At 39.4% G+C, this 25454-nt stretch overlaps 2 protein-coding genes across 5 annotated transcripts in view; both read left to right on the forward strand.

Moving 5' to 3' along the window:
* The first annotated feature begins 55 nt into the window (after window positions 1-55).
* HOATZ (HOATZ cilia and flagella associated protein) lies at window positions 56-20413 on the forward strand. Its single transcript, XM_036895718.2, has 7 exons — window positions 56-343; window positions 4295-4747; window positions 5281-5319; window positions 5801-5871; window positions 16846-16905; window positions 17815-17867; window positions 20231-20413. The coding sequence occupies exons 2-7, from the start codon at window positions 4522-4524 to the stop codon at window positions 20286-20288; spliced, it is 507 nt and encodes a 168-aa protein (XP_036751613.1). The 5' UTR covers window positions 56-343; window positions 4295-4521; the 3' UTR covers window positions 20289-20413.
* Window positions 20414-24968: 4555 nt separating this feature from the next.
* Window positions 24969-25454, forward strand: part of LAYN (layilin) — a 33561-nt gene continuing 33075 nt past the window's right edge. For 2 of the 4 annotated variants that reach the window (XM_036895706.2, XM_036895705.2), the window contains exon 1: window positions 24970-25248. In XM_036895706.2, coding sequence (XP_036751601.2) covers window positions 25164-25248 — 85 coding nt within the window. In that variant the 5' untranslated portion in view covers window positions 24970-25163. Of the gene's footprint in view, window positions 25249-25454 lie in introns of all 4 variants that reach the window. The other 2 variants (XM_036895704.2, XM_036895703.2) reach the window with 2 other exon arrangements.

The following is a 25454-nucleotide window of genomic DNA, read 5'->3' on the forward strand; positions in this document are numbered from 1 at the left end:
TAAATCATGGGTCTCCCTGGTCTCCAGGCATGCCTAGACATGAACCATAAAGGGAATGAGATCCTTGGAGTTTCTCTAGTAACTGCAGGCCAAACCAACAGCAACCCTAAGAACAAGCATTCTGGTTTCTTAAACAGAACTAGGCCACACACATTTTTTTCTCCTTATATTACTTTTTTATTTGTACTGTCTGCAAAGTAAACCTCATTTAAAAAAACAATGGGCCTTGAAGGCTTTTACATGTGAATTTTATTTTTTATTATCTTTGAAGATAACTTTTAAAAGCATAAATTTCAACTCATCTACTGCAACTATTGCCTTGGGTGGCAGCAATCCAGCTCAGGTAAGACATGTAAGATGCAACTAATAATCATGAATCATCAATCAAGAAGAGGTTTTAAATGTTGTATTGAGTAAAAATGACTAACAATTTGAAAGAACAGAACTGTTTTGTACCTATGTGCCAACCAAGACTTGTAAGACTGCATATTGTTAATGGAATGGAGGCTATTTCATTCCTGAATTTATTTATATGTGTGTATTTAACTATAAAAAACAAAATTGGTTCTATAGTTAGCTCTAGAGAGCTCACAGGTTAATTAGCTCTGATCTCAGTGTGTTGCCTGGTATGCTTTGGTATATTGTGCATTTAAAGGAGTGTGAGAGATTGATGCAATGTGTTGTACAACATTGTGCCTCTCCCAAAGATAAGATGAATACAAATTATAATTACTTATGACCTGCTGTTTGCAATTTAACTTTACAAGTTAATTTTTACAACTAACATTTCCTATACTGTACACTTTATACTTCTCTTTGGTATCTTATTTTCACTTTGGTGTTCACAGGACAAATGATGCATGTGAAAAAATGTGCTTCCATATTCAAAAATAATGCTACATCTCAAATTCATCCTTGGGAAGTTGTTCTGGTGTTTTAAACAGTGTGAGTTTGGAATTTGTATTGATCTAAATTACCTGCTTCTATCCATGTTACCAGTGTGGCATCTGTGAAACCACTTGCTGGGTTTAGGGAATCAGTCTGTACCTGGGAAGTTTTCATCTGCGGTAAACAATTTAAAACTAAGCTTTTGAGGTCAACAACGAGAGCCCTATACCGGATGCATGAAGACCCTATTGAGGACCAGGGGGCTACTTCTAATTGAGTTCGACAGAGTGTGTAATCAGAAAATATGCTTTATCCTCTCCTGATCCCTACACTGAAGGAAAAGAGGGGAAGGAGTAACTAGAGGAAAGAATTATTAGTAGAGGTGTCCCAGAAATCTTCTGAAACTGTCCTCTGTGCCAAATCTACTCCAAATACACACAGAAACACATCTGTATCATCAGATGTGGAACTGCGTGACTAAGAAAATGTGACTGGTCACAAGATGCTGTTCCATTTCGTTAGCCTCCACAGCCCTCTCCCTGAATATCCAAATTTAGTCTTGCTTGGAGGACTTAACTGTCAACTCCTCCTTGAACCTTCACCGACCAGTTACATTTCTCATGGATGCCCTACCCCTACCCCTTTCTATTTCTACCTGGTTTAGTAATTTATTATATACTGTCTTGAATGGTAAATAATGTGTGTTCACTTGGTGTTAAGACCAAGATTGCAAGTACATATGGAGGGAAAAATGAATGACCTTAGGGGCTGAACATAAATATGTGAACATATTTAAATAAATACGTACTGAGAGTAAGAACAGTTTTCCCTAAAGCTGACTTTAAAAGTACAAAATTGTGGCCCTGATCTCAAAAGGGCCGCACTATGATCTGCCCGCAAAGCTGGCTGACTCGCCGCTGGAGCAGAAGATCCCGCCTGCCGCCCCAGGGCACGGCGCTCCGAGGGACCGAGGAGCCCAAGAGGAAGGCGAGGTGACCCGCTGGCCACAGGCGCCCCAGGCGCCCCAGGCCCATCTCCACCTGGGAATTTTGAGCCTATAGTTTGGCACCTGGCAAGACGCTTTCCCCGCCGGGGACGGACATGAAATCTGGGTGGGCTTGTGGGGCTTCCTGAGAAGGGGAGAAGCTCTTTGTCCCTTCTGCCATAACTGGAAGCAAAGCCTCTCAAGAATCTACGCCTCGCCCTCCGGGGCTTCTTCCCGCAGGGGCCCCCCAGCAGCCCCCTCTCCCCACCCCCTCTGCCCGCCCCGCCCCTCCGCCCTGCGGGGTTCCGAGGGCGGTTGGTGACCCGCCACGGCCGCGGGGCGCGCGGGCGGGAGAGGGCAGGCCCGGGTTTGGGCCGGGAGCCGGACAGAAGTTTTCCGGGACGGGCCGGAGCGGGAGGGAAGGAGGTGGGAGCGGGCCCGCGAAAGTGAATGGCCCGGGAAAGGGCCGGGACGTGAGGGGGAGTACGGGGGCGGGGGCCGGGCCCCGGGGCTGCAGGACCCCCTGGGGCGCTGCCCGCGGGCTGGGCCACGCCAGGTGTGCGAAGCGAGTCCAGCAGGGGCCAGCGAAGATGCCCAGAGTCCGGGGTAGGGGGGCGTCCCCTCGGGCCTCTTGCGCTCAGGCACTGCCGGGCGGAAGCCCGGGCGAAATGTGGGACCAAGGCAGGCCCCGGGTTCGCGTTCGCTCCGCTCGGGGACACCGCGTTGGCCCTGCGGACCATCCCGGAGCAGCAGCCCGCGGGCGTCCGGTGCTCGGTTTGTAGGCAGTGTAATTAGCTGATTGTACTCTGGTGCAGACAATCACTAACTCCACTGCCATCAAAACAAGGCACAGCATCACCCGCCGCCCCGGCCAACGGCCGCCCCAGGCCCCGAGCGTTCGGGAGGAGGAAGCTGTGTTTTGAGATTTTCGGTATCAGCATTTCTTCCGCGTACTGGCTCTCGCCGAGCACGCTGTCAGCACGCGAGTGAACTGCACACACTGGCGGCGGCTGTTAACTCTCTCTAGGAGTAAAAGCAAGATTATGCAATCCCATGTAAAGAAAGCGAAATCTGTGGAGTTAATGGCTTTCGTGGTAAAATAATATTTAAACTGCTGGGAAGAGCCCCGTAACGTTTAATGTTGTGTGCTGTGACTCATTGTGCCTATTTTTCATTATTTAGTAGGGTATTCACAACCTCTCAGCTAAAGTGAGCTACAATTGAACCGATTATTTGCCTAACACAATATATAGGGCACCAACTTGAGACAGCTGTTTGTGGGGAAAAGCAAAACTTTTTCTGTGAGTCTCGTTACTAGGCAGTGTAGTTAGCTGATTGATGGTAGTACCAATCACTAACCACACGGCCAGGTAAAAAGACCTGGGAATTCACCCAAATGAGCTGCCTGTGCAAGATGACTGTGTTTGGGGGAGAAGGGGTGGATTGAACTCTGCTAATATTGCCCATTGCCTGTCAATAACTCAGCCAAGAAAGAAATATTTTAGCTGCTAAATATATAACATATATGTATATCTTTGTATATAATATTTTATTTTCCTTCAGGCTCAGATATATTGGAGAATAGGATTTTTTTCCTTAACTGACCTATGTTATTGTATAGACTTGTGATTATCAAGTTTTGAAGTATCTTTCTGTAAGACTGTATTAATACTTTGAAAGAATAAAGTGCTATAAGGTCATTAATTGTGGTTGTTACCATGTGTCCATTTCCTTTCCTAAATTGGCTTTATGATGTCCATCTGAATTCCTGCTGCAGTAATTACAACTTTCCTGTTGCTGAAATGCTTAAATTATTCCTAGATTAACAAAATTTAAGCTATTCACATGCCCTTGTTAATATTTTTATAAGAATACATTAACAAAATTCATAAATTTATTTTTCATGAAGGGACTGAGTCCACTTGTCAGATATATCCCTTCTTTCGAGTAACCATTTACAACTGTTGATTGAAGTCTAGTCAGCTTTTAGTGGTACTGATTAGTAATTGCAGTTTATTTAGTGAATTTGGTGTAACTGCCTTAGTAAATGCAGTTACAGTGAAGTCCAGCTTCTGTTGTAAGATGTGTCTTGAAGGATTCAGGAGGGAAAAATGTGTAACAAACACAGGAAACAAATACACAGGAACGTGTCAGGCCCAATTCAGGCCTCTAGCTCCCATAAACTAGGATATTAGCTGACTTTCTGAATTCTCCAACAAATGCAGGCCCAGAACTTCCAAATGGTGCTGAGCTACAGCAGTCTGGTGTGGAACCGGGTATTGGGGCGGTGGGGCTAAGGAACTGAAAGCTTTAGATATATTTGTGGGGAAGGAAGCTGGGTGGGCAGGTAGAGGGCTGACTGGGGACATAAGAGATTAAAGTGCCCCCCACTTTAATCACCTTCTTCACTGACCCCAACAGGACGAGACACACCCCAAAGTTGATGTTTTGACTTCTCTCGACTCCAAGACTTGGATCCGTCTGTGATCACTGCAGAAGTGGGCTTCAGATGCCCCACAAGCACGCACTGGACCCCAACTACCCAGGAAAAGAAGAGCTTCCAGCAGTGGTTGGTGTCAATTTGGTGGTTCTCTGAGGGACAGAGCTAGGAGAGGGAAAGGGCAGCTGGAGAAGCGTCCTGAGTTGCCATGGACACGAGGCCCAGCAGCAATCCTAGCAGCCCTAGGAAGTCCTGTGTAATTTGCCACCAGGGATTACTGGTGTTCGCCGGCTCTTCAGAACGGGATGCCAACTTGGCTAAGCAGTTCTGGATGGCGGCATCAATGTATCCTCATCAAGAATCTCAGCTGGTGCTGCTCAGAGGCAGCAGTCAGCGTCTGCCTGTGGCACGGTCCTTTAGGAGCAGCATGCCTGGTGAGTATCTGCCTCCAGTCAATGATTCCTACTTCCATCACAACCAACCTGAGAAATAATGGAGCCTCTTTCAGGAGAATTGCCGAACCTAATTATAAGATAGTCTTTCATTTCCTGTGTCTGAAACCCTGTACAAACAGTTACTGAACCTTCTGGGCAATGCTTCCACCCAAAGAGGATGCGTGTTCTTTTTGTCACATCTAAATGTACATTGTAAAAGTATCCCTTAGGTTATGGCATCTGTTTGGCTACACCATGTAGAATAATCTGTGGAAATGTTATATGTTGGCTGAAAAGATATGAAGGTTGGTTGTTTACATAATAGAATGCAAACATGAAAACCCTAAAGAAAGTTGAAGGCAGTCTCATTAGGAACCCAAGTTCCCTGACCTGTAAGACCTTAGTTAGACATTAGATGTGGAAATTTATTTTGCTATTATGAAAATTGTGTGATTTTTATACATATTAAAGGCTTAAATACATTTAATGCTGTGGTTCTTCCAATAATTTCTTCTTTTTTCTATTTTTTTTAGAGAAAAGTTACTTCCAGTCTTATCCCCTTGAAAAAACCAGTAAGTATCAAATTTATACCTTTCAACATCCTGGTTCCTACATTCTTCAGCAAATAGGTAATAAGTATAAGGATGCAACTTTACAGTTCAGCATAACTTTCTGAATTGGATACCAGGATCCTGCCTCAGGTACCAACCTATTTATCCAGAGAAAAAGGTCTAAAGCCCTAAAACATGTTAAATGGGAATGCAGCAGTTGGAATCTCTGATAGCTGCACATGTGTTCTCTTTTGAGACCTTTTCTTGTCTCTAGACTCAGGCTTACTCACATTCTACACAGATCAGAGGTTCCCTGCAGCCATGGCTATCTGATTCAGTCTCCAACTATTTATAAATCTGGTTTATAAGGTTTCGAAACAGCTGTTGTGTTAGCCTTCCTAGTCTATGTACTACCTTTTAACCCTTATCCAATTTTATGTCAACATTATTGTAAACTCGTGATAAAATTATTTCAGTTCATATTTGACTTTGTTTCCTTTAGAGAGCACCAATGTCATTGCTGAAACCCCAACAATTCAGGAATCTGAAGAGAAAAAAAAGTATCTCCAAAAGGTAGGTGACTAATTCAAAAGGTCATCTGAGTTTAATTAAAATTTCACTATTTTCTAAATAATCCCAGTTATTCTTTTTTTTAATACAAGTATATAAAAACTTCCTACCCCTGGTGTGTCAGCTTGAACAGTAAGTAAATCCTTATTAGAATTTTAATTGAAGATTAAGAAATCCTATTGACTTTGACTAATCTCAGTCTCTGGGAAAGGCCAAAGATGTACAGGAGCAATAGAATCAGAGGGAAATGAGGAAAGATAGATTTACTACTTTCATCCAGTAAGGCTGCAGACCATATACACTATTCTAAGAACAGAAATCTTATGAAAACTGGAAAAATCAAATAGGTCAAATTTGAATACCTTCATAGGTCAAAATTAAATGACCAGGCAAATGAATCTGTTTGGGAGAACATTTTGACTAAAAGCTAAAATTAAACACACTGGTGTTTTCAAATCAACTGAACACATTATTTTTTGACAACGTCCCTTGTTTGCTTTTCATGATGCAAGCACAGCCTTTAACTCAGCAATTAATACAGCGACTTACAGAAACATTCTGTTTGGTTAATGGATAAATTCCATTCCTGTAACTGTTTCTGCACTATTAAAAGCAAACAGAGAGGATTCATTTTGGCCTGTGTCTTTAATCATTGGCTATATTGGCAAACACGGAAAGACTTATCGGGAATTCTACATAAATTACAGAACAATGCACTTGAGTTTGCTTATCACATTAATTCATTCTGTAGACAATTGGTGATTCCTCCAAACAAATTCAGTGATTAGAAATAGTCCAGTCAGCATTTTCTTCTCTCTTGAGGATATTAGGTATTGTATATTTATACCAGGACTTAAATGGAGGGAGGAGCCTAATTTTCAGTGATATAAAAATCATTAAAAGTCAACTTCTTCAGCACTTTTTAATATGTTAAAGGGATTAGAAATAAAAGGTTAGAGACAAATTATTACCAATTTTTATCATCTTTTCTCAAACAAGACAATATGGCATGAGTTACAGATTGGATGTTCTATTAATGTTCTATTATGTTAGTAATCTTAGAACTGGTTTCCTGCCTCAGGTTCTTCCATTATTAGTTACTTTCTTCCACAGATATTTTTTGAGAACCTGCTGTGTGCTAAGTGCTGCAGTAAATGCTGGGGATGCAAAGATAAAATGGTCCCTAATCTCAAGGAGTTTACAGTCTGGTGTGGGAGACATTCAATTAAAGCCAAAAATTATGATTCATTTTATTATGATAGATGTATGAACATAATACTATGGGGACAGACTGAAGGACACCAGAATCAAACTTAGGGAATCAAGAAATCTTCCCAAAGGAGCTGAGTTTCAAATAGAGTTGGCCAAAGAATATGGAAACCAGTGTTCCTTACCATACTAGTTACTGTCCTAGAACCCTAAATCCAATTATGCTGCTCTCTTATGATATTAATTAGTCTGTTAGGGCTGCTGTTAGAAAATACACAGAGTAGGTTTAAACAACAGAATTTTATTTTCTCACAGTTCTGGAGGCTGAAAATTTGAGATCAAAGTGCCATTAGAGTTAGTTTCTGATGAAGCCTCTCTTCTCAGCTTGCAGATGGCCACCTGCTGACTGTCCTCATATGGCAGAGGCAGAGAACTCTAGTGTCTCCTCATAAGGGCACTAATCCTACTGTATTAGGGCCCCACCTTTATGACCTCAGTTAGCCTTCATTACCTCTCTAAAGACCTTGTCTCCAAATGCAGTTACCCTGAGGTTTAGGGCTTCAACATAGGAGCTGCGGTGCAGGGGTGTGACACAATTCAGTCCATCCACCTACTTTCCTTTTTTCCCATGGCTCTCCATTTCTGGAGGATCAAGACCAAACACCTCAGCATGCTATTCAAGTTCCTTTCCAATGTGACCATAACCTGACTTCTGCCACTCTCCTCCTTTCCCTATACATCCCCCCACCCCCAGTGAAGCCTACTCTATACAACTGGTTCTCAACCACTAAGCTAGGGCACACTGTGAACCCTTCCCAATATGTACAATTGAAATGAATGGATAAAATATATTTTTTCTAAACCTAAACACATATATTATTTTGTGATGTATGCCAAATTGTACAGTTTGTTGAGAGTAAAAGAGGCCTAACAGAACAGCAAGCCAGCAGGGAAGAAAGAGAATGTTACTGAAACTGTACCTTGTGAGTATATAGGAGAGCTCAGTCAGTACTGCACAGTAGGGTTTTATTCAAACAATGCCATGGTGCAAAAGATAACCAAGAGAATCCTGCAATAACTGAATGCTTTATAGATATCCTCAGATATTATTGTAACATAGTATTCATAACAGCCAATTTAGTGCATACCATGTGCCATATATATATATATCAAGCAATTTAAATATATCAACTCATATTCTCTTTAAAATAGCCTCATGATGATTATCCACTATCTAATCAAACAACGCTTAAAAGTCGGTAAGTAGTAGAGCCTACATTCAAAGCCTATATTCTAACTCCAAAGCCTATGAGATTCATTGCATGGTAATGATTGCTGGCCATGGCATTGTTCAGGTATGCTGTCAAATATTCTAAAATTCAGAACTGTAATATATATAAAGCAAGCATGAGATACACTGTTTCCAGCCCTGTGGGACCATAAGCTGTTTCTTCGACCTACAATGCACTTACTTGTATGTCTCTACCTGGCATGCTTTTCCCCATTTACCTTCAAGGCCTAGCTCAAATGCCAACTTCTATGTGAAGCTTTCCAGGAATGACCTAGACACTAGCAGAATGAACAGCTTCCTTCTTTGTGCTCCTATAGCAAGCCACTTACACCTCTCGTATAGTATTTATCATAGTTTTTGTTCTGTGTTGTAGGTAATTGTGTATGTTTCTGTCTTTCCTGCTAGATTATAGGCACCATGGTGTAGTGGACCTTGGAGACAAAGTTTAGAAGTCTAACTCTGTCTCTTATTATATGTGACCTTGAACAGTCCATCTACCCCTGTGAAACTAGCTTCCTTAGGTATAAAAGAAGAAATGATAAAAATAACCAGCTCACAGAGTTCATATATGTGAAACATCTGGCCGTAGTTTGCCCTTAACAAATGTTAATTCTTTTCCTCTATGAGAGCAGAGGTAATTTCCTATTTGCTTAACCCTACTGCCTTTCCAGTTATTGAAACTCAGTAAATATTTGTTGGTTGAATAAATAAATGCATGATTGAATTAATTAATGAGTGAACATATGCTCTGCAGTGATATTTCCATTTTGTTTAGCCTTTTCTGTATATATCCATCTGGCAAATTTTTCTAGGCTGGTAATTTTTGCAAGAATACTCCTTAAAACTAATTTGTTTGCAGGTCTGCTTTAGGACCATTTTAGCACATCACTTCTCTTCTCCATTTTGTATTTATCTTATGGGACTATATATGATGAGAGGAAATGTGACTCCCTGTAAATATTAAAATATAGAATCATTTCTCTTCTTCTAAATCTATAGTAGTTTATCTGCATTGCTTTCACCACCATTAAAGAATTTTTAGCTTCATAGGAAAAACTAAATGGGAGTGTGAGTTTCTTTTTAACCAATAAAATATTTACAATGGTCTTTTAAGAGAATCTTATACATGGTTTGAACATATACATTGATAAGTAAATTCCTGGTTATAATTTTTATTTTAAAATGGGAAAAAATACTTCCCATCAATTCACTTAAATGTTTTCTCTTTAAAATTAATGAAAATCTAAAAATTTATTTTGCATCTCTCCTAAAAGTACCTTATGCTTTTCCCTCCAACTGACAAGTGATTTTTCAGTTGTTGAACTTCTTAAAAACTTTAGTGTTATCCTCCATTTTGGAATATTTTCCAGGTATACATTATAAATGCTTTGATCAGTGGATAAAATGCTATTAATTACAGCTACTATTTCTGTGATGGATATCCATGGCAGAAAATAAAAAACAATTGAGTCTGTCAAGATTAAATGGCTTCCTCTGTCCATAAAGGAAAGCATATAGTAGTATACTGAACCATTATTCTTCCTTTGAGAGTTTTAAAATAGTTTGAAAATATAATAAATGAATACTCAGGTAATTCTTTGAAACCATAAAACTACTTTGCTTTTTAGTTTCACCACCTTTAAGAAAGCTCTTTAGTTGATTATCTCTTTATGAAAAGAATTATAAATAATTCATTTGCTGAAAGAAGAGATCAGAGCAGTATTTTAAAGTATATAAAATATACGTGCATGACATATTGGGGAATGTCCATCTAGAAACAAAATTTAAAATTGACTGAATATGAACTGAAGATTTTTAGAAGGAAATTATTCAATCTATAGAACATCCCAGATACACTTCTTGGGAATGAGATTTTCATCTGTCCTATCGCACAACCAAATAACCAATACTAACCATAGTGTAAAGTCTTAAAATAAGAGCTATGCTCTTCAGGTAATTATTGGTTTCCATTAAAGTATGTCTAAGAGAACTAAGAAAAAGTATGTAACAGAACCAAGAAAGAATTTCTCTTCACAACAGATAAATTCACATTTTACTGAAATCTAGATTTAGAAAAATTGTATTGACTCTCTCTTATATAATGACTGATATGTTTTTCTCATTTTAGTAAGCTTGTATTTTTTAAATGAAAATTATGAATGTCAGAGCTGGGAGTTGAGCCAGGAACAAGCAATTTCCAAGAGGTATGGAAAAGTGCTTAGATATGCATCTTTTTCCTGCAAGTCAGCATTCCCCCTTCTCCCAATTAATAATCCTCTAACATTTTCCATCCACTCCCATACATTACTGCTGTTCAGTTTACCTTGCAAAATCAGATTAGTGCTGGAAAATGCCTTTTCACTGGTTATTTAGGCTATCTTTTGAAGTGTATAGTAAGTCATTTAAGGTTCAACAGTTCTGTATCTTATTATTATAGTAGGTATAAATTTAAAATCTACATGGCAGGTTTTAATTAGTAGGCACAGGGAATAACAGTAAATTCATAAATTCATAATTGGTGCATTCTGTTATCAAAATTAACAATCTAAGAGGTACATACCTTCTGGAATTAAACCCAGATGTGAGACTTTTTACTGATGCATGGTATTACTGATGCAAGGTAATTCTCACCTTCCTCAAGATTGCAGTTCTAACATAGAAGAGAAATGGAACATACTAAGGATTAAGACGCTGTAGAATAAGAACTAAAATTCTCTAGTACTTTTATGGATGGTCAACTCCCAATCATTGGTATAGGATTAAAAATTAAATTCTGGAGCCTCAAGAAAAAAACAGATTATCTTAACCTCTGTTAAACCACAGAACCTTGGTTCTGTTTAGGTAACACTCTTAATTTGGAATGCAATTCCCATTTGATAGTTAACTTATAATAAAAATCCTATCATAAATATTTAATGTATATTAAATGAGATTTTAAGGAAGATTATCATTTTAAAAACACCACATTCAACTATTCATTACCCTCTATCTACATTTTGCAAAGTGATATTCCATATCATATGTTATATACATGGTATACCATAAATTAAGCAAATTAACTGATCAAAGTTGGCCTCAAACTGAATTAACTCCCCCTGCTGTGTATTCCCATAGCACACATTTTCTACTAAAATACATTTTTTTCTATGAAAGCAGATTATATTTGTCTCCTTCACCATGGTTAACCCTAATTAATTCTTTGTTTTCAAAATTAAAATTCAATGAAGAAACTATCTGTTACTATGTGTGTGTGTGCAAGTGCCCCAAAATGCCTAGTATTTGTTCAAAGTAGCAAAAGAAGCAGAAGACAGAGTCAAACAGAACGGGGAATGAGTTTGAATCTGTGGCTCTGCCACTTACTATTTAGTTAAACTGAAAAAAAGTGGTTAATTTTTATGTAGTTGAATTCCTTCTATCTGTAAAGAGGTAATAATGATGATACCTCACTGAGGAAGCTGAAACTAAAACATGTAAGTGACATTTTCAAGGACACACAGCTAAAATATAGTAAAGACAGCTTGATCTGGGTCCATCTGAATGGAATCAAGGTGCTTAACTTCTGTACCATACTGGTTTCAAGGGTTTCTAGATTCTCTAAGTATTGGGATGGTTGCCAGGTTACTAAGCAGAGAGTTGATTTTGGAAATCAATTCAATACTCTTCTAAGATATTCTTAAGATTAAATTCAGTAGTTCACTTTTTATACTATGATAGGAGAAAATTTTTTTTGGTCATGTAGATAGGTAATCAGATAAACACTACCATATGCTATTTTTTATGAATATTTCAGTAAAAAAATTTCAGTAATAATCCAAGGAAGAAATGCATTTTTCATATGAGAACCAGGTCTTGAGAAGGGCCTTTCTTTTAAAATCTGGTGTTCATTAAGAGTTTTTTAAATAACTGAAGATTAAAGAGAAGGTTTATAATACATTAGGGAATTTTTAGACAGAGGGATTGCTCTGAATAATTTAAGCCAAATAATATCATATATAACCCTCCTTATTTCTCCTTTCTTCCTTTCAATTCAATCCGCCAATTCATTGATAGGTCAGAGGTGGAATCACCAGTTGCCCTCCATACTGGTACAGAGAAGGTGGCCAATCCACCCTTCTCCTCTTTCATACTCTTCCACATTTTGAAAGCATTTGAAATAAAAATTTTTTCTCATAATAATAATAATAATAGCTACCAATTATTAAATATCTACCATATACAATACATTATGTTAAGCACTGTTTGTATTATCTCAAATTTTTACAACAATCTTCCTCAGAGATGAGAAATCTAAGACTCAAAGAAGGGGTTCTTTGATTTGCCCAGGATCACAGACCTTTAAACTGTGGGCTAACTGTGGGCTAATGATTACAGTTGTTGAGAAGAAAGGAGGAACCAAGAGAGATTGTTAAGATACTATTTGTCATTAATAGTATCTGCCATTAATAGCAGAATTTGGGATTCAAACCCAAATGTATTCAACTCCACAAATCTATGTTAATACTCAAGTTGTTTGGCTCTGAAAAGCCAAAAAGAGAGACTAAGCAATTTAATTCCTGAAGTGACACTAGAATGCAATAACCATCTCTGAGATATTAAATTTATATATTATCATATCCTAATTTCCTAGAATCAATTTATATTCCATAATTTATTTTTCAAGAATAGTAGATAAGTATACTATAAATAAAATGTATGAGTATAAGAAAATACATATTATACTAAAATATTATAAACATAAATTTTGGCCCTCATATAGTATTAAGAATAACGTACATGATTAAAATGTCTTATATATAGATATAGCATTCCATTAAGAAGCACAACTGAAACAATGTGATTAGAAATGATTATTTCTTTGTTATGAAATTAACAAGTAAGTAGTTTATTCCTACTAATAAGGCAAATTACTGTAAGGATTTTCTCTGCTACAGAATTTATTTAGTTATCAAGGCCGAGATTTATTAGAATAGTCCTCATTGCTTTTATTTGATGACACAGTTGCTTACAGTAGTTTTGTTATTCATTCTCAGGAAACATGTCCAGGAAGCAGAAAGTAAATCATATTTGAAAGCTTTGTTTCTGGTGCATTACACAGTATTATAAAACTGATTTAATGCCAAAAAACACTACAATTAAAAAAAAAGAGCAGAAATCAAAAGAAAAAAAGTGAATTATTTTTTAACATCAATAAAATGTGTTTGAGTTGTTTTTCCCAGGAAAGGAAAAGCCAGGGGATAAGGTGAGCCCAGGGCCAGGGTTCACACACTGAGGCAGAGGCTCCCCACTAGGCGCCCAGCCTACCAGCCCAGCCAGCTGCTGTTTCCCCCACTTAAAAAAATAAAAATCATCACTGGAGCCCTTAGTGAGGCAATACATCTCCTGAGAACTCACTCTACAACCATGAGACTGGCACCTTAGGGTGCCAAACTCCAGAGTCACTGACTGGTTTGACTCTCAAATGGCGAACATGCATTTGGTCTTGTACTGATCATGGAATAAACAAATATCTCTTCAAAAAATTTTTTTTTAATTCCATTATTTTAGGTTCTTGTAACTGAATGTTTGTCTGCTTAGATGACAACATAACTTGCCTATGACTACCCAATACATACACAGAAAAGAATCACATAGTTCTTTTCATAGGGAATTTTAAAATCTAAACCTAGCCATTGTTTAATTTCACTTTCCAGGGCTTCTTTCTTTCTTCTTTCTTCTTTCCTCCTCCCTCCCCCTCCCCTTTCCTTTCCTTTTTTTCTTTTTTATTTAGGCTAATAATTTTGTATTAGTACAATGATTCCATTCAGGCATTCGGAATCAATCAATTTAACAAAAATTCATTGAGTATCATATACAAGGCACTGCTAAGCTTCAGGAAGGTAAAAAGATGAGTAAGTCTTGGAAATAAATATAGTAGCAAACAAAATATAGTAGCAAAAGTAAGATCAATACCTTAATAAGGAATAAAGTGCTATGTAATCACTGTATGGGAGCAATTAATTCCAGAAGAGTACATGTGTAACGAAAAAGTTAGAAAAGAAACTAACAGTAAATACCTATATTGAAAATATACCAGGTCTTATCTACAGACATATTTTGTTCAATCCATATCAAGTTGACAGGTATTGTGAAATTTAGCTTAGTTTTTAAAAGAATCTTGAGTTTTTCCCCAACAACTTTCATATATAACTAAAATTCAAATAAAAAGTAGAAATCTTATCCCATAATAAATAAAATTGTAACTTTGTAGGCTTATAAAAGTCAAAACTCATGTGACTTGAACAAAATGATACAAAGTCAGGGCCCCAGTGTACCTGGCCCAGCTGCTGGCTCCGCCTGCCCCAGCAGGGGCTTCTCTCCTGTGTCCCAGTGGAGCATGCTGTAAGATTTGCAGCTTCTTTTGCAGCCATCAGGACTGAAGAATCATCCTGAGGAACTGCTCAATGATGCAGCAGCCCCTAGGGCTTTATAAACCCTGTTTCCTCTACCTCAAAATCTTTCATCCCCATCCTGTCTCTATTGTTATCTGGTGACTGTCACTTTTAGATGTAAGCTTGTCTCCTTTGAGATATCTTCTTGGAGTCCTCCCAATAGATAACTACACACCCTAGTATGAATTAAGGGTCCCTCTTAGTTCTCTAATTGTACCCTAGACTAACGTCATTGTAGCACATATATAAAACCATTTCTGTGTGTCTTTTCCTCCAAAGGTTTGCAATCAACTTGCAGACATCCCCGAGCACAGTAATGTTACATTGTAGGTGTTTTTATGGATTGAAGTGTGTCGCCCAAAAGAGATATGTTGAAGTCCTAACCCCTAGTAGGTCAATATGTGACCTTATTTGGAAATGGAGTCGTTGTAGAGTAAATTAGTTAAGATAAATTAATACTGGAGTAGGGTGGGCCCCTAATCCAATATGACTGGTGTCTCTATAAGAGAGCATTGTGATGAAAGAAACACACAGGGAAAAGGCAGTGTGACAATAAAGGCTGAGATTAGAGTCATTCAGCTGCAAGACCAGGAACACCGCAGACTGCCAGCCAACTATCAGAAGCTAGGAAGAAGCAAGGATGCATTTCCCTGCAGGTTTCAGAGAGAGCATAGTCCTTCCAACACCTTGATCATGGAATTCTAGCCTCCAGAACTATGAGACAATAAATATCTGTTGTTTTAAACCACCCAGTTTATGGTACTTTGTTACAATAGCTCTAGGAAAATAGTACGGTGCTCAACAATTTTGAATAGATGGATGGATGGGTGGATGGATGACTTAGAATTTTTACCTGACTATGACAAATCTATTCTATCTATCCTCAGTTTGTTTTGTTTGTTTCTAGTCTTGATCTGAATAGAGCTTCTTTAATTGTATTTGGTCATTTGAAGCTACAAATTTTATTTGTCAGATTCTCAGGGATTTCTTTTGTTCTTAAATACTCCATATGCAATTTTCTGCTTGGCTATCTCCAAACCTGAGCATAACTGGGTTCTATGAAAAAAAATATTGTGGCTATAGTTTCCTCTCTTTATATATAGTCTACATCTTGATAAATCTTCATGCCTTCACTAAAATAGTTTTTTTACGCTTAGGAAAACTTTCCTGACAAGGTGCATTTCTAGGTATGTAAGGTAGATGAGAGAACAAGGGTCTGTTCCACATGCAAGCTTCTAGGAGGTGCACTCTTGTCATGGACTCAGGTGTGCATGCTCTCTGAGGTTCCTAACCATTTAATGCCAATTGAGTGTAGTGGTCAATAGCTTGGGGTTTGTTGTCAAACAGACCTGGGTTGAATCCAGTTCTGCCACTTAATAGCTTGGGTAGGTTATACAACCTTGGTAAGCTTTAGTTCCTTATCTGCAACACAGGGCAAATACAAGTGGTGTCAAACTTACAAGTATTATAAGAAAATAATGACATAAAGGATATAAAGTTCTTACATAGTCCATGTAGTAAAGTCTTAATTAAAGTTAGTTATTATTAGTAAAAAAAAGCCCATCCATTTAGTATCAAAATCAAATTATTTTGTGAAACAGCAAACTAATAAAAACTGAATTGTGTTACAAATAAAAAGTACAAATGTGGGTAAAACAGTAACATTTCCAGACTATCTCTCCTGGCTCTAGTGTATTTGCATATCCTCAGGGTTGAAGAGAAGTTCAACCCTGTGTCTGAACCTGAGTTTAAAGGGAGGGGCTTGCTTGCTTGCTTCTTTAGGAGCAGAGGGGAAAGACGGCCCTGGACTGCAGTTTGTAAGCAATAAACAGGTTTTAAACTTTATTTCTCCCTTTGATTTCAGTTTTTAGAGGTATTTTGCCCCCGGATTTCCTCTCCCTGGACTTACAACAAATCTATCATGGAAAAAAGTATTTTAAATTCTGTCAAAGTATACAAGAAGAAAAATGGAAAAAAATCTACCCTCTACAGACAAAAGCTTTATTATGTGTCAAAAGACTCACCTACTTTTCTTCCCCTTTTTAACAGGTTAAAAGAAGAGATGAGATTCTCCAACTCTTAAGAAAACAAAGAGAAGAAAGGATCTCAGTAAGACTGATAACAAGGCATTCCTCTAACTTTATCTGCAGGGGTGAACTATGGAAAATTATTAGAGGCTTTATAGATTGACCCCTTAAATAAATCTAGATACCCATGGTCCAGAGCCCTCTCTGTACCAGAGTGGGGGCAGGGTATGGACATCAAATAATTTGGCAATCCTTGATAGATCGAAGACCATCACACCAAAGATATCTAGCCAAAGATAACAGAGTGTGCAGTTCTGCTGGCATAGAAATGAGGAGTTACTGTCAGTGGCGTATTGTCACCTATTATAAAGCTGTAGAATATTAACATGGGCTACTTCACTGCTATTTGTTTTACAATGATGGATCTTGCCTAGATTATACAAAAACAAATGTTAAAATAAGAGAAACAAACTTAAGAATAACAAGAACACCCAATAAACTTATGGATGTACAAACAGCCTCTAACTCTGGGGAGAGGAAATTCGGGGCAAAATACCTAGCTGAAACCTAAAACAGTCAAAGGAGAAATAAAGTTTAAAATCCACTTATTGCTTACAAACTGCAGTCCAGGCTGTCTCTCTCCTGCTCTGCCAGAAGCAAGCTGAGTTCCCTCCCCAACCTCTCAGGTTCAGATAAGCCCAGGTCATTACCCACTGATATGGAAATGAATTACTTCTCTCCTCCCCTTAGGAATGCCTGTTCATAACCAGATGCACTAAAGCCAGGTGGAATATTACAATTTTATCCACACACCCATTCCCCTGAATGAACCTCAGATTTCCTATCTGGAACATTACTGACCCTACAGTCTCCAGATTTAAGAAGCTAGTCTATGTACTCTTTGATAATTTTACCTCAGATTACTTTTAAGTAATTAAATATCAGTCAGTGCAGGAAGTAAAAATTATTTCTGTTTTGTTTTGTTTTTTAGAAAGAACTGATTTCCCTTCCTTATAAACCAAAGACCAAAGTACACAAAGCAAAGTAAGTTTACTTCTGTCAAAAATTTTACCTTTTTCATTTTCCTGTAGAGAAGTACTTCTTTTTTTTCACTCATTTTGCCCCCTACCCTCAAATCTAAAACCCACACACCATATCAAGAGATATTTTGCTTTGAATAATGTGCCCATTTGCATATCTGCTCAATCTTTAAGCATAAATTGGTGCAAACAGGAGAGCAGAATCTCTATGCACCTTGAATCTCTATGCACCTCCTTATCTGCCATCACACCCTCTCCACTTCCCTCTCCCCTACCTACAACTAGCCTCACCATACTTAGTGTAAGGTAAAATCGAGCTGAAATGACCAAGCGAGAAGGCAACAAAGGAGCCAAAAGTTTAATAGGGCGCAATCCCGGGCGATGTTCGCCGGTCTGGTTAGTCACAGGCCGGAGAAGTCGCGCCCAGCAGGGCAGGCAGTGAGTTTGTAAAGAAGTTAGGGGCAGGGGTCTACAGTGGCGCGAGGATTGGCTAGCCTAAGGCACGTCATCAGGCCGGAATCTGTTGGTCTCTTTCCCTTACTATGCTGGGGTTGGGGACTTAGCTGCCCGCTTTCCTTATGGTGAGGGCTGAGCTCATCTGACGTGCTCACCCCTCCCTCCGGTGCCTCCAGCCTTTCACTTAGCAAGTCAGCAGGTCTTCTAGATATCAGCTCTCATACCACCAAAGGCACACCTAACATTGCTAAACCTGAATTCACATAGTAATGGCTTTAGCCTCACAATGATGCGTGAATAGCCTTAGCCTTAGAATAATATTAGAACAGGACCAGGCACATAGTCTAGAAGACTTTAAAGGAAACCAGTCAATCATTAAATAATCACTATTGAAAAACCTCTCCATTTTTGTTTTATGACTGAAAACCAATGTGGCTAACTTAACATTACCATGATGAATATTTATTCACATACTATATATTCAGGATATAACAAAGTATTCGAATTTTATTCTTATTAGTAGTGAGGTTAACTCCCTTTAATATTATCAAAATAATACTCTTAAAGAAAAATGAATATGTCTATGCTAATTTAAAAACATCTGAAAAAAATGAAAAATAATCATTTAATCACCTATTTACATTGTCTACACAGTGCTCAGCAACTTAATGTCTTGCTTTTTAACCAAATAACTTGACTTTGCATTTAAGGGTGGAGCAAACTAGGCTAATTGAAAGATTAATTTGCATGATTCAAATAAAGAATGAAAAGTTCCACTTGAATAGCATCAGCAGATATGTCAGGATACCTTAGATTTCTGTGCATATTTTTATAGGAATGATCAGAACATTCTTGCTGTTAACCATGTTGATTCACCTAAGAATAAAATATTATTTCACAGCTTGAGCAGATAATTCCCTTTACTGGTTTAAATGGTTGCTTACTTTTTTTTGTCAGCTTGCCCATTTTCTTTCCTCTGTTACTGCAGCCTTAAATTTTAATCCATTTCTCTGTGACATCTTCTTTCTCTGAGCTTCTCATACAGTTACTGTCTATTGCATGCTTTTGAAAACTAATCACTCACTACTTTGTACCCATATTTTATAATTATTCAGATCTTATTATCTCTTCAGTTATTTAACTTTTCATATACTTTTGACTTGTCTATGACTATGTGGTAAGCTCCATGAGAGCTCTCAAAGTGCCTAGTACACTGCCTAAATGTAGAAATTCAGAAAATATTTGTAACAAAAAATTAAAGTTCACAACATTATGTAGGTCAGTATTAGCTAATTTAGAAAATGATGTTTTTATACTATACTGTTCATAAACTTATAAACATCTTTTAAATTTTAGTAGTTTAGACACACTTATAGAATACTTTAATTTTGCCCTCTTTTCCCCCCACATCCTTTCCTGGCTGCCCAAAAGCACCTCCATATATATATACAGATACACCCTTAACATCCCTCCTCCAACAGATCTTAGGATATTCCAGGTCACTTCTGTCAAAAATAAGTAACTAGAAAGTTTGTTCATAGTAAGGTTTTAGTGTCAATAGGTTTATTATCCACCCCAGGAATGTTTACATTTTAAAAGAGGGCTGACTAGAAGGAACAATGGGTAATGCAAAGAAACCGGTTATGAATGATGAAAGCTCAGAAGTTTGGCTCTGGGGTGAGCAAAATATATTGAGGGTGGGAAGCAGCATATTTTCCCACGCCCTTCAAATCACACTTAGCAGTATAACGACCACTTCTCCCACATACAAGTTTATACTTAGTTGCAAAATCTAGTGGGTAGTCATAATCTGACAGTAAATCTTTACTGGGGAGACTTTCAAAAGTTGTTTCCATGCACAACAACCACAGAGTTCTGTGTACTGGAACTGATTCTTATTATCATCAACAGGAACATGATATCAGAGTCTGATAAAGAAGACCAGGAAGATGTCAAAGCTTTGGACTAATCTGATTGACACGTTGTAGAAGATGGTTCACTTAGGTCTTTACCTTTGAAACAACCTGCTCTTATGTTAGGGTAATTGGGATCTCTTAGTTAAAACAGACAAAGAAATAAAAGGTAAATATGCAGACTACTGGTTATTGAAAACTTGTGTCTATTTTACTTATTGGATACTACAGTAATTGACTCCACATCTGTAATCATCTGTCTAATATACTTTCTCAACCTCCTATTTATCTTGTTTTCATTTGAAGGGTATTTCTAGAACTGTTTTTATTTGATCTATATTATGAGTATCAGATAAACAAAAACAGGAGCTTTATGTGTCCCAAATTGCAGACCACCAGTAAAAAACAATCAATAAGGCAATAGTGTTGAAAGGGCAGTCCTGAAAACTTTCAAGTCTTCTTGCTGTTAAAAAAAATCCAGTTCCCAAAATTTGGCTTATTCAGTTTCTGGAATATGTCTGAAGTTAGAAATGAATTCCTTCTAATTATGTGAAGAGCTGGTTTAGCATTCTCATTTCTTTAACACATGTCGTAATCCCAGTGCCAACCTCCCTCACTTTCAAAGGTCAATCCATTTGGTATATATTGGAAAAGGGAAGGTGAAGTATTTGCCCCACTGGTCAGAACTTAATCACAAGATCATACCAAATGGCAAGGGTGCCTGGGATAGTAAGTCTTTAAAAGAGAGCTGGGGAGGTCATCTGTCTAGTTAAAATTCAGGACTCTATCACTAAAAGAAGTAGAGAATGGATGTTAGTGAACAACTAGCAGTTTCTGCAACAACACTATTTGGAGAAGAATGTTTTGAACAGAATAAGGTAGTCAAACCTAGAAAAGGGAAATCTAGAATGTAAATTGGGCATATCTCAGCACTATCAAGACTGAAAGGTGCCCTATCAGGGTGATATATTTGTCTGCCAAGCAGATATACATCTGTTGTAAAGATGGACACAGCAGGCTATCAAAGCCTAACCTTTCAAAATATATAACTTAATTTCTTCTCTTCTGATTTTATGCCCACTGAGAAAACTTTTCAGTGCCCAGAGGGAGAGTATGTCCTCAACAAGCTAATGCAGACATCGCTCTGCTGCTAGGCCGCTGCATCTGGGTGGTCTCACTCTGCACACTTGGTGAAACCTCACTCCAGAAAAGGGAGGGTTCTTGACTCTGATTGAAGAAGAATTCATGAATGGGATGGATGAGTATAGGTAAGGAAGGAATTCATTAAAGAGAGACTAGTAGTGGATGGCAGCAACTGTGCAGGCAGCAGAGAGCAAGGAAGAACAGAGGGAGAAAAGGGAAGTGCACTGAACTCCTGCTAAGCATAGGGCAAATCCCTTGCCACCCCCTAAAGCCAGAGTCAACTGTCATCCAGTGTTCACTTGAATCTGCAGATTTGGGGGAGCCACAGAGCACTGGATGGAGTGAGATTATGTGTTGAGAATTTACCCAAAGCAAAGAAAGGAGATTTTAGGGCAGGCTAGTAAAGGGCATAATAGTATAGCTGCAGTCACATCTGGGTCACCCAGGTGATGGAAACTTGCAAGCCCAAATCAGAGATCTGAGTAGCCTTTCCCTACTGTCCAGAAGTAGGACAGAGAGACTGAAGACTTGTTCTTAAGTCTGGAAAATTGAATGAAATAACAAAGTAACAAAGATGCTTACCCCTGGGAAAGAGGTCTCCCATTAATCTCCTAACAGGATTGGAAGAGTGTGGAGACAAAATGGACAAAATGCAATAAGCTAAGCAGCAAGAAGGTTTTATTTAAGGCAAAGTACACAAGCAAAGAAAAGGGAGTGTGGGCAGCCTCAGATGAGGTACCCTTAAAGGCTTAGGGTTTGTGTCTTTTAAGGATTTCAAGAATCAGGTAAAGGGCCAAGAGAGCATAGACTTGACATGTGGTCTCAAGATATCTATCTCAGTGAGAGACATTATGTCATCACCCATAGTCAGTCCTCTAGATATTCTGTAAGGTAAACTTAACACAGGGAATTTATTGATCCTGTTCTTCTCCAAAATAATGGTAACCCTCAAGCAGTGGAAAGTTTAGAACTGCTTGCTCTGCCTTAAGATAGGGTCAGTTGTTAGCTAATTACCATAAAATATATTAGGAATCTTACCATGTAACTCCCTGCTTTTTAAAAGGAATCTTAGCCTTAAAATGGAGTCCCTTCTGTTCTAACTATACTATTTATATCTCAGTATTTTTCATCATAGGCAGGAAAAATTAACCATGGTAGTTGTCCCATGTCTCTCTACTACCTCAGCTTTATCTGACAATTGTGTCTCTCAATCTGTAAACATATTAGTCTCTTACGTTTGGTTTGGGCTTGTCAAACTAAGTATTAGATCCTGGACTAAGATAATTTTACCAGGAAAAATTCTACTTTGCCAGCTTCCTTGGCAACCAGCCTTGCCCTGGTGACAGCACTCCGCATTAGCAGGTGTAATGGGTGGGTACTGCCGCAATACCGCCATATAACAAATGATCTAAAACAATATTATTGCTCACACATCTGCAGGTTAACCATGGGTTTGGCTGATGTAGGTCTGTCAGAACAGCTCTGCTTCAGGCCACACCACCAAGGGCAGGTCTGCTTCTCACTACATGTCTGTTGATTGAGGCAGATATGCTCCATGGATCACCTTCTTTGGGCTACACACGGACCTTTGGGATATCTGAGCTATGTGCCTCTGAGATGGTGGCAGAGAGATGGAAGAGAACAAACAAAAACGTGTGAGGCCTTCTGCCGTCTAGGTTCAGAAGCTTCTGGCTCATCGTTAAACAAGTCACATGGTCAAACACAAAAACTAGAGGCCGGATATTCTGATTCTTTAGTAAGAGGAACTGCAAAGTCACACCATAGAGGGTGTAGATACAAAGCCATTTGAAGAAGTGGGATTCTTATTGTAATCTTCCCCATGAGATTGACTGTGTATCTTAACTACATCTGGAGCAAGGGCCTGAGTGTCAAAGGGAGAACTCAGGGCACAATTTAATTATTTGAGCCAAGGTAACAGCTTCTCTAAATTGTAAATAAATTCATTTCAATTGATGTTAAATGCCCAACTATCTGCACAGTTACATGTCTATTCGCTTTATCAAACCTTCACAGAACTCTTAAGGTAACTTTTAGTGTTGTTACCAAGAGTTAATTGAAACTTAAGCAAAAGGAATTGCTGAAGGCCACACAGACATTAAGTGAAGAAAAACAGGTTTGGAAACAGAATATCAGATGTAAACTCAAGTGCTCCTTTTCACCATAGCAGTTCTCTCTTTGTTTTGAAAACCAGGAATTTCTAGAAAAAAAATGTATATTGGACATGAAATATTCTAATTAGGACATAAGGGTGGGCTGTAAGAGAGTATAGCATAAATGTCAATCTTCATTCCACTGATGCTGCTGTTTTCTGCAGTAGCAGTGCTTCTCTACATTATCAGCTAATACTGAATTAGATCCCCACCCCATCCACCCTGTATTCAGGCCTGTTTGTCTAGAGCTGCAGTGGGTCAAGCTGAGACCAAAACCCAGAATTCAGTGGCCCAGATGGGGCTTCTGCAATACTTCACAAAAGCATGATATTCAGGGAAAAGGCAAGGAAATCATATCTACCTTCTGGCACTTAGTTTTTGTACATGAGGTTCACTTTGTCATTTGAATATATTTGAAAACATTTTGTTGGTTATAAGAAGCAAATGTAAAACACCGCTATAATGGGTGTTTAGAAGAGGGGACACATTGTGATGAGTTGGTAGGGAATGCTTTAAAGATCAAAAGGGACCATTCTTTCCCAGGAGGGCTTGTAACTCCGGAGAGAGGAAATCCAGGGGCAAAATACCTCTAAAACCCGAATTGGTCAAAGGGAGAAATAAAGTTTAAAACCCGTTTATTGCTTACAAACTGCGGTCCAGGGCTGTCTCTTTCCTGCTCCAGCAGAAGCAAGCCACGACCTCCCCCTAACCTCTCAGGTTCGGATAAGCCCTCAGTTGCCCACGTAATTACCCATTGATATAGAGACGAACTTTTCTCTCCACCCCTGGGAAACGCCTATTGGTATGCAGATATACTAAAGCCAGGCAAGATATTCAGGAAATATTACAGTTTTACCCAAAAGACTCATCTCTTTCTAACACCAATCCAAGGCTGAACAATCACCCCACCTCCCAACACCTGCCCTGCAAAAAGCAGTACTATTTCTTTTACCTTCAGGTTAGAGCTACTCTCCTCTAGCCAGAACTCCAATTTAGCCACTTTCTCGGGGCATTATCCACACCATCCCATCACTGGCTTGGCCAATAGGCACACTGCCTACTTAAGCATCTGTTCTTTGCATCCAGCATTCCTTTCTCAGGTGTAGCTCCAAGCACCAGAACTGTGGCCTACCAAGTCCCCGATAGTCCCAGTGACTCGCCTCTCCCACTGGCGACACTGCAGAACCTAGGGCTCTGGGTGAGTTTGGCTTTGCCCAAGAGGTATGGGTGAGATGCAGTCCTGTTTTTAGCCACAGTGCTCTCTTCTCAGATTTCAGAGAGGCCAGATTGGGATTTTCCTCCGTTCTGTGCCCTTGGCAAGTGCAGGATCTCCCTGGGAAGCTTGGAGTGGGGTGGGGAGCTGACTCCCCACTTCTGCTCACTATCCTCAGGCGAACCGGGTGTCTGACTCCAGGCACACTGTAGGAGGCCACTGGGGGGCGGACCAGCGAAGGGTTGCCCTCCCATCAGTGACGTCCCGGTGGGTGGAGGGGCGACGGGCTGGCTCGGCGCCTTCGACGCTTCCTCAGGGTGCCAAATTCGTCAGTCCTCAGGAGATGGTGCTGCGGCCCTTGCAGTTGTGCACGCTGGTGCCGGTCTGCCCGCCCGAGCCTGGCCATGCAGCCGCGAGCCGTGCTGCGCGCCGCGCTGCTTGTGTCGCTGCTGGTGGGGCCCCGGCGCGCGACCGGACGCCTGCGGAGCGGTGAGTATGCGCTATGGGGCGGGGGCCGGTTCCCCGTCAGGCTCTGCCGCTGCACCCGCTGCACCCACTGCACCCCAGCCGCTGCTGACGGTCCTCAGGACCACCCTGCCTCTTCAGCGGCCCTCCGCGTGCCCCCTGCTCCACGAATGGCTCAGTCCTTCCGCCCCCTGCCCCCGCCCCGCGCCGGAGACCGGCGCCGGTTCCCT

Source organism: Manis pentadactyla, chromosome 13 (genome assembly GCF_030020395.1).
Source record: "Manis pentadactyla isolate mManPen7 chromosome 13, mManPen7.hap1, whole genome shotgun sequence".
Lineage (NCBI taxonomy): Eukaryota > Metazoa > Chordata > Mammalia > Pholidota > Manidae > Manis > Manis pentadactyla.

Bases quoted from the DNA above. Each gene is read 5' to 3' on its own strand.
- HOATZ (XM_036895718.2), top strand. From the start codon at position 4,522: ATGGACACGAGGCCCAGCAGCAATCCTAGCAGCCCTAGGAAGTCCTGT. The intron at 4,748-5,280 runs GTGAGTATCTGC...TATTTTTTTTAG, and splicing joins CTTTAGGAGCAGCATGCCTG to AGAAAAGTTACTTCCAGTCT. The intron at 5,320-5,800 runs GTAAGTATCAAA...TGTTTCCTTTAG, and splicing joins TTATCCCCTTGAAAAAACCA to AGAGCACCAATGTCATTGCT.